The sequence below is a fragment of the Bidens hawaiensis genome, unplaced genomic scaffold (genome assembly GCF_021521415.1).
Source record: "Bidens hawaiensis isolate Kalapana, Puna unplaced genomic scaffold, B.hawaiensis_p1.1 tig00025700_1, whole genome shotgun sequence".
Taxonomy (NCBI): domain Eukaryota; kingdom Viridiplantae; phylum Streptophyta; class Magnoliopsida; order Asterales; family Asteraceae; genus Bidens; species Bidens hawaiensis.
In genome coordinates this window covers 30,936-43,420 of record NW_027494109.1, presented here as the reverse complement: position 1 = coordinate 43,420, position 12,485 = coordinate 30,936, and the positions used below count along the sequence as shown (strand labels likewise).

At 34.6% G+C, this 12,485-nt stretch overlaps 2 protein-coding genes across 2 annotated transcripts; both read right to left on the bottom strand.

The window, feature by feature from the left end:
- Positions 1-438: 438 nt before the first annotated feature.
- On the bottom strand, positions 439-6,786 carry LOC143572035 (uridine/cytidine kinase UKL1, chloroplastic-like). Its single transcript, XM_077057305.1, has 14 exons — positions 6,565-6,786; positions 6,397-6,488; positions 5,605-5,674; positions 5,390-5,508; positions 3,637-3,733; positions 3,177-3,256; positions 2,890-3,084; positions 2,680-2,763; positions 2,515-2,575; positions 2,226-2,286; positions 1,669-1,762; positions 1,476-1,548; positions 1,173-1,255; positions 439-712 (listed from the first exon to the last, which is right to left on the bottom strand). The coding sequence occupies exons 1-14, from the start codon at positions 6,698-6,700 to the stop codon at positions 566-568; spliced, it is 1,392 nt and encodes a 463-aa protein (XP_076913420.1). The 5' UTR covers positions 6,701-6,786; the 3' UTR covers positions 439-565.
- A 2,494-nt stretch (positions 6,787-9,280) lies between these two features.
- On the bottom strand, positions 9,281-12,045 carry LOC143572009 (uncharacterized protein At3g27210-like). Its single transcript, XM_077057281.1, has 3 exons — positions 11,638-12,045; positions 9,937-10,017; positions 9,281-9,826 (listed from the first exon to the last, which is right to left on the bottom strand). The coding sequence occupies exons 1-3, from the start codon at positions 11,840-11,842 to the stop codon at positions 9,456-9,458; spliced, it is 657 nt and encodes a 218-aa protein (XP_076913396.1). The 5' UTR covers positions 11,843-12,045; the 3' UTR covers positions 9,281-9,455.
- Positions 12,046-12,485: the final 440 nt, after the last annotated feature.

Here is a 12,485-nt window from a genome sequence, read left to right as displayed (position 1 = left end):
TAAAGATTGCTCACCTAACAACTCTCTAACCATCTCTTACATACCTATACCAAATTTCTTATTTGACACTACTAAGTTCTAGTACACTAGTGATTTAAAAAAAAACCAACCCCCCAGGTGACTAGGAATCTCAAATATACCCCATTTTAAAAAAAAATACAATTCATTATATTGTTATAGTATCCATGCCCATGGATTAGAAGCTACAAAAACACATTCACCTCACCCTGGTCTTTGCCCCTTCCATGGCAAAAACTGCTCCGAAACGCCCACATCTCCTTTAAATGAGCTCAAAAACGCCCCAAAAACATACATCAGAACGCTCTTATCCAATAACATATTGAATATTTTAACACTATCAATCATTATCACTTCTTGGAGTGGAAAGCTAAATTAAATCAAAATTTACTTAATGCCACCAAAACACACAAGCTTAAATGGTAACAAATGACATTTTTTTTCCATCACATGTGATGCTAAAAGGATCTTATGGTCTTTGAAAAAAACAGCTTCATGGCAGTAGGTTACACTGTCACTGATCCCAGCCAGTAATAATCGAAAGTTATCAGTCGTCAGTCCCAAAGTAACGGTCACCAAATTCCCCAAGACCGGGTATAACACGATACTCTTCATTCAAAGCAACATCGATTTCTGATGTTACTATCTTCACTGAAGGAAACCGTTTTGAAACACAGTGGATTCCTTCTGGGGCCTAAGCAAAGTCACATGAATGTAATCAGTATATAGATCAGTGATGCTCACTCATGCATATGTAGATGGTAATTTTGACCCGTGTACTTGTAGTCAATTCCGGTTATTAGTTATCTAAAACGGGCCAGACTGAAAAGGAAAATGGTCAAAGTGTGGTTTGATACTTTGATGCATAGAACCTCATAAATTATTTTAGTTAAAAATGTTTAAGGCTATTATTACAAAAGGCAAAGCCCATGCAATAGAAATGAACTTCTTAGATTAGGTGGATAATGGACACGCTATTAAGATCCAACCTTGTCATAACCGATTATACTTCTAAACCGCAAATGTGGGCATGTGTCACGGCATGATGCCACATATGCGAAAAATACTTATGTGAAAATTTTAAAATATATACTTCTAGGTTTGTAGTACTATGAGTTATGACCATGAAACCAAGCCATGTTGTATAAACTCACCGAGATGAGGTTGAGGAATATTATGTGTGATTCTGGCACTCCTTTCTGTATCAGTAGCTCAATTGCCTGGTTAGCTGAATTACCTGTAAACCAAATCACAGATAACAGTAATTCAGTTTGTGATCAAAACAATAATCAGTTAATCACTCATCACACTGAATTTCCATTTCTCAAAAAAATTTGAGTTGCAATGACCTATTTATCCATTGTTTATTACTATAAAACTATCATCTTGGTCAACTGTTGCAATAAATTAAAGACTTGTAATGACTGCAATGATGTATTTAACATACATCTACCAACCTGTAGCAAGAACTGGGTCAAGGAGAAGCACGTGTCTTTCTGAAATGTCTGTTGGGAGCTTTTCATAGATAAGCTGCACATATTACGGAAGATATATATTTATTTGTAAGTTAATAATTATATAATATGATCGCATGCAATGTAGAACCAAAATAAAAAGGTGGATCTATCAACCTACAAGAGAGGTATTTACCTGCTTCCCATTGTCACCGTCACGGTGGATAAGAATTTTCCCAATTTTTATACCTTTACAACATGCACGCAGTGCATTCTCCATACTTTCACCACTGTAAAAATAAATTAAAAAATCATATGTTACTGAATTGCGTTAACAATCAAGCCAATTGGTTTGAGAAATAATTATCATTTTGTGATGAATAGTTCAGTATTACACTATTCACTGCACATATAACTTGAACTCATGTAACCTATATTCAGCACATACTAAGTTTTGATTTCCAACCCCCTTTTATAATAATTTAATAACCGAGTTTCTTGAGTAATAACTTAACTATTTATAAAGAAAGGACAAAAAAATTGTTTGACCAATCCAACCTGACCCGGTCCATTTCAACCTGACACTGTTTTGACCCGTTACCCAACCCGCTCAGGCCACCCAAGTTGACATGAAGTACACAAACTACTCAGGTGAATAATAAAGCATGTCCTCTATGATAACAAAAAGCATGAGCATTTATATATGAGAAGCACTCATGATAACACATCTTTTGATGCTTGAAAATTACTCACCTTCGAACAATCGAGACACCACACAGTTTTTTGCAGAAGTCAACTCCGCAATACACCGATCCTGTAACAACAATAACCTGTCAATGATATTCAGGCAGCTATATGAAAAGCTTTACAAGTGAAAAATTATTTTTTTCCTTATTCATTCAAATCCATCTTTTAATGAACTTCAAGCAGCTACTCACACATAATATCACTAACAGGCGATGCATGACAACATGCATCCAGTAATTTCCGATACCTTAAGTAATTTCATGAGGAAAAAAAACAGTAAACCGTAGTACCGTACCTGTTGGAGTGACTACCTGCATCTCGGTAAATGGTAAGTGACCAAGGCCATGCTCCACAACCTGGGACCATTCATGGTTATTGACATTTAATTTATAAAAACTTCAGAATCTAGAATTCAACTATTAATTTCTAAGAATTTTATAAAGGGCAGAAAATGATGTACCAATCGGATTAGCCGGTCTGAATAAAATACAAAATCATGTTTTGATATATCTTTATCTCGAATTAAAGTGTGCATGCCTCGAATCTGTAACAAAGATCTTAGTCAGCGTACATGTCATATTTATACAAACTTAAATTATCAGAATAATGTTGTTTAGCCATATGTAATGCATGCATCATTAATGAGTAAGAATCTGGCAAAATAGAATACCTGGAATGTTGACTGAATTACATATATGTTGGGGTATATTTTGCAAAGATCATGCTGACCAAGCTTTGTGCGTATGTGTTGCACTATCAAGTCTATTGCTACATGATTATCGCCTCCACGTGGGATGATGACATCAGCATACTTTTTCGAGGGAAGAACAAAATCATCAAAAGCTGGTTTAACAAACTTTGCATACTGCACAGATAAGAAGTCAAATGTCATTAATCATAGAACTTCATATTGTTTACAAAACCAATGTGAGGATTTTAGAAAGTAGATTAATTTACCTGCTCAAGCACAGAATTTACATCCCTGCCCCTCTCAACTGTGTCTCGCCTTATTCTACGAGCAAGTCTAACATCGGCATCTAGTATGAATATTTTTCACCAAACAAAAAAAGTTAGAAATATTTGTTAGGGCAATGGATATGAATTCACTAATCAGGATAAAAGGTATAAGTTAATTATAATCTGGTATAGTTATTAGGTAAGCTTTTTTATTAAAACCACACGAGGGGGTGAAATATGGACAGACAGATCAAAACAAGCATCATTCTTTTACATGACTACATGATACTTGAATCAGGCTAAAAACTCAGAAACTAGAAAAATGGGATCAAAAGATACTTACTGTAGCATTTTTATGAAATACAGGAAGACCTCAGTTACACACAAAGACTACAGAATAAAGTTTGCTAAAAAATCGGTAACAATAAGGATAAAAGAAATAAAGCTAAAGAATAACAACCTGTGTCTACAAATATCTTCATATTCATCAAGTCACGCACTCTTTGATCATGAAATACCAGTATTCCCTCCAAAATAATTACATCAGATGCATTAACCTGAACAAACACACAAAAAAGAAGTCAAAAAGGTAGTCTTCAATGATAACATTTGGGTAAACTGGTAATATTGACACTTGTACATATATACAGTAGCATTCAGAATTACCACTCCCAAATCCTCTGTCTTCCGCCTACCCAGCCCACCTCACCACACCATTTATAAGAAGAAGATGCATACTACTCAGCAACAGATAACTTTAAAAGAGTTTAAAACCATCTAACGCATTTCTTAAATAACAATTGAGAACATCAAACACAATACTGACGTGAATCTAACAAGCAACAAGATAAAGAAATATATTGCATGTTTTCTGACAATCTTTACAACAAGTGTCCATGCACATTATGCGTGTGTTAGTTTTTTTAATAAAGAAGAAGATTTAAGAGAAGATCAACACATATAAAGGAAGTCTACAACAAGCTTACAATCAATTGTATAAATCATCTATGATGTTGGGCTGAATTTTTGGACTTAAATTAACAGGAGGATTATGTCTACAAAGCCCACTATAAAATCCAAGAATAAAAAAAATACTTAAATTATTCAAAAAAATACTTAATCATGGAAAATCTTAAAGTCCTTAACTAGCTTGATTGAAAGACTTTAAGCTTGTATCTGAAAGTCTGAAGAGTCTAAACATCTTTAAGTTAGAAAGTTTTACAAATACTGTAAAGAAAGAAGAATAAAATTCTAATACATTTCAGTCCGTTCTCTTTTGGATATTTACTCCTTTCCTTCGGGATATAACTAATTCAAGTCTTGCAAAATTACGAATGAGAAATATAAGCACCACTAGTAATCTTGCAAGACGAATTAGTTCCATCCCAAAGGAAAGATATAATCGTCCAAAAATGAATGTATTAAAATGTATCAAAAAATCATATATTCATACTTTTACAATACTTGCAAAAACCGCCTATTTATAAAAAGAAGTCTAGTCACATACTTATTACAAACTTTAAGACTTTCAATCAAAATAATATAAACTTAAAGTCTTTCAATTAAGCTAGTTAAGGCCTTAAAGGACTCCAGAGTCCAGACTTAAATATTTCCCATATTAAATCTTTTTTAAACATAAAAACTGAAATAATTATTTTATTCTAGATTTTTAAAGTGGTCCAAATTCACCACTTAACCAAATAAGCAAAAATTCAGCCCAACAACACAAAGTGATTTATCCAATTGAGCTTGTGTTCATGGACTCCCATCAAATGGGTAAACTTAATGAAATTCGTTAAAGCCTCTTGTATCCTCTTTTTCCTTGTGCGGGACATTGGTCCATTAATTCCTTACAGCGGATCACTTTCCATGTTGTCAAGAAGTTTGTCTTCCTTTTCTTTTGGTTTTGCTCGTTCTATAACAAGAGATACAACCCTGGTAACCTCTACAATAAGAAATATCTCTATGCATTGAAAGTCAAGAAAAAAGAGACTGTCCCACTAGATAACTAAGACGTGTTTCAGAACCCTCATTCACTCCAAAAGTAAAAAATAACATCAGAGGGTACAAAAACTAACCAAATACATAAAAAGTAATAGTCAGCAGTGATGAGTGACCTATAAAATATGTTTCAGGTCAAATGAAAGCATGAAGCAATCCAGCCAAATTAACATCTGTACTCCAATCAAGACAGTAGGTTTAGAAGCGAGTACCTGGCGAAAGGATTCTGAACATCTCCTGTGGTTTTTGAAGTCATATATCGGAAGATGAACCGAGTTTCCTTGTCTGAGCTTATCAATGCACTCAAGCATTTGCTCTGTGTCAAAAGCATCTGCAGCAACAATTTTTTTTTTTACAACATGAGGCAGCGTTATTATTGACAACTAACAAAATGAAAAACGACAATCTGTATTAGTAAGAACAGTACCAGGATGATCAAAATTATACTCATGCACCCGTTCAGATTCTTCAGCAGTCAACCCACGATAAAATGAATCCTACATAACAGGGCAACAGGCAGAAAGTAAAAACCTTAAAAAGAACTCTATGCAAAACTTCATCAAAATACCTAAACCCTAGATTTCTTGTATCTAGCAAGACTAACATGTGTCGGCATCACAACATGCGATGTAAGTTTCCAAATAATTTTCAGGAGTCCTAACACACTATGCAGTCAATATCGGTGCTATAGCACCATCGGACCTATAGCAGAATACCGGTCAAATTATCGATCAGAATATCGGTAGCGATAATATTGGCGATATTGACCGATATTTGCCCGATATATCACCGATTTTCCCGATATCAGTTTTTAAATCTTAATTGTCAATTTTTAGTGTTTCATGTTCGTGCTATAAGTTTTAATCAGTTCGTACTTGCTACAATTGTTAGTGTTTTGTAAGTTGCAAAAGGTTAACTTGTTAACGGTAGCAGATATTAAAATTGCTATATATATATATATATAAATTCTGCATGATATTAAAATTACCAATATCCCACCACGATAACCGTTATCTCAAATATCGGTCCACATTAACTGCATAGCTAACACGATACTTGCACAAAATGATGTACACCCAACTAATCACACTCACACTAACTTTTAATCACTCATTTATTATTATTAATGTTTTGTAACATACAGTTACAACTTAATTGGAACATGAAATGCATAACACAAGTGTAATAATAAAATAAAATCAAGTATCAGTTAACAGACCTGATTGACAAGCACAACACGATGATCATGAAGCTGTTGAATAATCATATCACAAACCGTCGTCTTACCAGAAGCAGTACCACCAGAAACACCTAAACAATTTCAAAACACGCATTAATTGACTAATAATAATAATAATAATAACGATAATAATAATAATAGACGTACCAATGACGAACGGCTGTTTGATTGCGTCAGCAAGTGGCGATGATGACGTAGGTCGAGTATCGAGATGAAAGCCGGAGAAATGAGGACCGGAGGCAGCCTCCATGACGTAATCAATGGAGTTTGTTTGCTCCGGCATCGGTGACGGAATATCTGTAATTGAAGCAGACGGCGTTAAGTGGAAAAAATGACTAGTGAGGGTTTTGTGCGTTGGTGTTAAGCGTTGTTTACCGTCTTTAATCGCCAATGAACGGCATATTCCGTGATCTGCCCAATGAAAGCATCCAAAACTAATGCCCGGGTTAAAATGCAAACAAATATTGTTATTATTTTATTTGACTTTTTAGGCACGTGAAGATATGCAACATGGAATAGAACTATTCAACCTTTTTTAGGTGGCTTAGGATCCTTCACATCACCTCTCACGCACTATTTTTTTCCTTATACGGCTCCTATAAGGCTATACGGTCATATAGCACATGAATCGTGTCAGTTTATGTCTGATGTTGTTGGCCATTATTTATAGTGCCTCGTATAGGCCTATACGGTCGTATAGACATTTTTTTTATCTTTTTTTTATATATTATCTAACTTGCATCATATGTTTTAGCAATTTTAAACGTTCTTCATTTCGACCCTTTCATGTATTGTATAGCACCACTGAAAATCTATCTACACGGCTCGTATGGTCTTTTTCCGGCAGTTATTACTAGTGGTCAACGGCAATCTGAATTTTTCTGTAAATGTTTTCTATACGGTCGTATAACCTTATACGACCGTATAGGTTTATGGTTTGTCAGGAAACAATACGAGCCATTTAATGCCTATATGGCTCGTATAGGTCTATACGGTCGTATAGGCTGCAAAAAACTTTTTTTTGTATCATTGTCTGTCATTCGTACCCTATACGGCCGTATAGGCCTATACGAGCCATGTAGACATGTGAGGGTGGTGTATGAGGATCACATCCCTTTTTAGTTTCGTGAAGATATACAACTTAGAATGGAATATTATGGCTGTTAGAGGTGGGAGAGGAACCGAACCGGTTTAAAACTGATTCAGTAGGAACTGTTTTGAAATTGTGTCGTCAGGTTAGGACCGATTTATAACTTTTCAACTGAAACTGGTTTGGAACCTATTCTTCATAAATTCAAGTTTGGAAACATGCTTAGAAACCGATGTATGTATGTATGTATCATGAATGTATGTAAATGTTGTAATAGTGTGTATGTTATGTGTGTATGTATGGTCACGAGTTGAGCCCGAGTCGAGCCAGGGTGGGTTCGAGCGCGAGCTCAAAACTAAACGAGACAACTCAGCTGGGCTCGAGCTCAATTTTGAAGTTAAACGAGCCTAAGATCGAGCCAACGAGCCGAGCAATGGCCCGGGCCGAGCTTAGGTCGATTTCGCTCGGTTACAAAATGAGCAAACTCAGCTCAAGTTGTTTCAAATCGAGTTTATTTGAGCTTTTATCGAGCGAGCCACAAACTTTTTGAAAAACCCTAAATTTGTTATATGCATCTAAACATTAGTTTTTTTTAACCAGTTTTATTCGAGCTTTTATCGAAAGAGCCACATGCTTTTTGAACATCCTTAAATTTGTTATGCATGTATCTAAATAATAAATATGTATGATTTGATAATTGAAGCATGAGCAGATTTCCAAAACAAGAAGAAATTTGTTCAGACTTTTAACATCCAAATACATGATTCATCGGTGTAATGAATCATACAATACGAACACTAGATGAAATTAGAACGATAAACAAATATGAAGAACTCTATGTAAATGTTTTAAGACATAAGAGGAATAGAGGATGAAAGTGTTGGAATCGTTGAGCTATAGCCTACATGAACAAGTGAACAACAACCGCACTTCTTCGTTCCTTAGATTGGTCAATTTGTTGTAACTTTAGTTTCTAAAATATCCCAATTATTTGTTAAACTTACTGTATTCTAGCATGTTGATAGCTTTACCATGATTAAAAACAAAAATCCTCTGCCAACTAATAAAATGTATGAGATGCGTTATATTATTATTAAACTTAAAATTGGAAAAGTAATATGTTTGTAACTAATTTGGGACATTGCGATCATGTTTTGAGGCTATCCTTTTCTCACATGAATATGAAAGTAACGTGCCTACTGCATACAATAAAAGCACATCCATATTGTAATATTTGGTGATGATTTGGCTATTTGCTAATAATCATATTCAAACAATTCACCATCACAAAATCACTTTTAAAAGGCATATTTTAACCCCTTATCACATAACCAAGGAACGGAACCAAGACCATATGTGTAGGATCATCCATGTTTGGCTCGTTTTCTCGATATGCGATATGGTACATACATGATACATGCAGTAAGAGCATACTGTAATGCTTGTTCATGATATCATATGGATATAAATTTGTTAATGATCTTACCTATGTTAAGTTGGGTTCATTTAATTTAACCATGTTATATGTTCTACACTTCGACACACATTATGTTTCAATCACATAATTTTTTTAGAAAACGCATTCGAAGCTACTTATCACAGAATAACAAATGGGCTAAACCGACACGGAATTAGGATCATCAATGTTTGGTTAGGTTCTGCTTTATGCTTTATATCTTCAAAAAATAACAATTTTTAGTTGGGTTCAACATTTTGAGACGGTGTTCAAAGTTCACAGCGAGTTTTGGTTCCAGCCCAAACCACACATATAGCTACAACTCAAATATGCATAGATTATATTTAAACTTTAGAAAATAACCATAGCATAGTTGGCTTTACATAATCATTAGATATTATCCGCGATGCAACATTCGTTTCTATACATTCTCGATTAAAGTTCAATAACTGGTTCATAACCAAGCATCACGGTCGGTGTCACTGCTTAAGCTTATTTTGCTCTTACTTCCATATGTTGACGAGTCACAGATCTACCATGAGAAAACACCCTCGGTAAGCACCCATGAACCCGCACAGTCTCCGCCCACCTCTCCCTCTTCGGCTTTAACACGTCAACATGAACCACCGCCCTTTTTTCATCCAAGTGTTCACCATTGTCATCATCGCAACTACTGTTCTCTCTTCGACTCTCACTGAATAGTTCAGAAAGTCTCTTTGACTTTTTCACTGGACTTGGAGGCGGTTGAGACACGATCATAGAAACCTTGTGGCCATCAATGGCGAGTGCACCGGTCTTGATAGGCGGGGTTGTGGCGGGGAAGCTACGGTGCACCGGTGTATTGCCTCTTGATGGTGTAAACTCTGCAAATATATTAATTCAATTCAAACACCAAATAAAAACAATACATGCCAAAAATTAAATTAAATTAAAATAAAAGTACATGTATATAAAGCGTTGAAATTAATCATACCTCCATTAACACTCATGAAATCAGATTCACAGTCGGATTCTAACCATGCTTGGGAATCGAAAAACGTCTCCTCTTTACTACCTGCAAATAAGAAACAAACATCAAAACTTTTAAGCATCCAGAAATGACTAACAAACACATCTACTTATTTTTCTTAAAAAAATTATACAGTTACATAGTTACATGGGTTAAATTAACATACATGACCGGACATAAACAAACGTTCATGAACGAACGAAACATAGTGTTCATATTCATTCGTTTATCTAAGCGAACATAAAACTCTGTTTATGTTCGTTTGTTTATTAAATAGACGTATAAACATAAATAAACGAACAAATATGAACTAACATACATAAACATTCATGAACAAACAAAACATGGTGTTCATATCGGTTCGTTTATCTAAGCGAGCATAAAACTCTGTTTATGTTCATTCATTTATTAAATAGACGAACAAACATAAATAAACGAACAATTATGAACGAACATAAATAAACGTTCATGAACAAACGAAACATGATGTTCATATCCATTCGTTTACCTAAGCAAACATAAAACTCTGTTTATGTTCGTTCGATTATTAAATAGACGAACAAACGTAAATAAACGAACAAATATGAAACGACAAAAATAAACGTTCATGAACGAACAAAACATGATGTTCCGTTATCTAAGCAAACATAAAACTCTGTCTATGTCCGTTCGTTTATCAAATAGACGAACAAACATAAATAAACAAACGAATATGAACAAACATACATATACGTTCATGAACAAACAAAACATGGTGTTCATATCCGTTCGCTTACCTAAGCGAACAAAAATCTTTGTTTATGTTCGTCCGTTTATTGAATAGATGAACAAACGTAAATAAACAAACAAATATGAATGGACAAAAATAAACGTTCATGAACGAACAAAACATTGTGTTCATATTCGTTCATTAATCTAAATGAACAAAAAACTTTGCTTATGTTAGTTTATTTATTGAATAGCAGCTCACGAACGGTTCACTGAACGTTCGGTTCCTTTAATCAAAAGATGGAAAATTGGATTTTAATAATCCCAACTTTACGCAGTTGGCCGATAATAATCCCAACTTTGAAAATAGCTGTCACTGGTCCCAACTTTCATGCTATTTGTTTTTATTGGACCATCGTTAAAAAAATTTAACGACGTTAAGTTATTTCCAAGTTTTAAATTGATGTTTTAGGGCTTTTGATCGCAATGAAAATACGAATCGATTGATGTAAAATTTAACTCGAAACAACGCTTCATGCAACTTGATTTTTGTTAATTAATAGTTTAAACACCAGAAATGAAGCATCCTTTAGTCGTTTGGACCACTGTTTGGAGGTAAGTTTTACATTAATCGACCCGTATACTCATTCTGATCAAAAGCCCTAAAATATCAGTTTGAAATTTGAAGAAAACTTAACGCCGTTAAGTTTTTCTTAACGGAGGTCTAATAAAAACAAATAGTGTGAAAGTTGGGACCAGCGACATATATACAAAGTTAGGATTATTATCGGCCAACTGCGTAAAGTTGGGATTGTTAAAATCCAATTTTCCTCAAAAGATTAATATTATTTCTACACGGCAAACTAAACCGATAAACCCTAACTCCACTTACTCAAAACTTAAACACATAATAAAGACGTAACTAACAATCTAAGTTTTATAAACAAAAAACAATACCAAAGTCGATAATATTATTATTATCGGTTGATTGAAGAGGAGGCAGCTGAGGCTTAACAGGAACATTGCCATCAACGATCGGAAGCTTCTCTTTAACAGGCGAAAGAGGAATCAAAACATGATCATCAGGTTTACGATTAGATCCAGATGACACGTGTACCTTCGTTGCTGAGGATTTGTGAACTGATGAAACACAGGCACCCATCACAAAGGAAGAGGATGAGAAATTGGAATTGGAGTTGAATAATAATAATAATTGATGGGATTGTGGAGTGTCTGTTACTTAGAATAGTTGATTGATTGGGAGTGTTTGGTTGTGTTATCGCCACACTTATTGGGCTCGCTTTTGGTAGTATCGATTTGATTTCAAATTTGGCAGCTTTTGTTTCTAAAGCAAACAGCCAAATTACCAACTTGATGTGTAACAAAAGCCAGATATTTTTGGTGTGATATAAATGATCGGTTTAGTATTCAAATAATTTAAATATTAAAGATAGACATGGGATCTATGTACACCATTATGGATTTTTACACACTACTTTTCGATTATACAGTTTGGGACCCGAGTTGTTGAAGTCTTATACAGTTTTTATAGGGCTATATAGGTCGTAACTGCTGAAAAAACTATTTTTTGTGTCCCCACCGTACACTTGTCAGTTATGTGTGGCATATACGATCCGTATAGCCCTATACGAGTTGTATTGGCTTGTACAGTCATCAAGGGGGTAGTGTATTAAGATCACATCTCTAAAGATAATGGTTAAAGAAAACTCTAGTGGACAACCTTGTTTAAACAAGCCCAAAGTTTACCATAAAGGTGTATGGAGTGTGTGCGAGGTGGGTTCAGC

What these genes read in the sequence shown, in the direction of transcription:
- LOC143572035 (XM_077057305.1), bottom strand. Translation starts at nt 6,700, where the DNA reads ATGCCGGAGCAAACAAACTCCATTGATTACGTCATGGAGGCTGCCTCC. An exon ending in TAATTCAGTCAACATTCCAG is followed by an intron (nt 2,764 to 2,889) that starts GTATTCTATTTT and finishes TCTTTGTTACAG; the next exon opens with ATTCGAGGCATGCACACTTT. An exon ending in GGTGTCTCGATTGTTCGAAG is followed by an intron (nt 1,763 to 2,225) that starts GTGAGTAATTTT and finishes TTATTTTTACAG; the next exon opens with TGGTGAAAGTATGGAGAATG.
- LOC143572009 (XM_077057281.1), bottom strand. Translation starts at nt 11,842, where the DNA reads ATGGGTGCCTGTGTTTCATCAGTTCACAAATCCTCAGCAACGAAGGTA. An exon ending in TAATAATATTATCGACTTTG is followed by an intron (nt 10,018 to 11,637) that starts GTATTGTTTTTT and finishes TCTTATTTGCAG; the next exon opens with GTAGTAAAGAGGAGACGTTT. An exon ending in TTTCATGAGTGTTAATGGAG is followed by an intron (nt 9,827 to 9,936) that starts GTATGATTAATT and finishes ATATATTTGCAG; the next exon opens with AGTTTACACCATCAAGAGGC.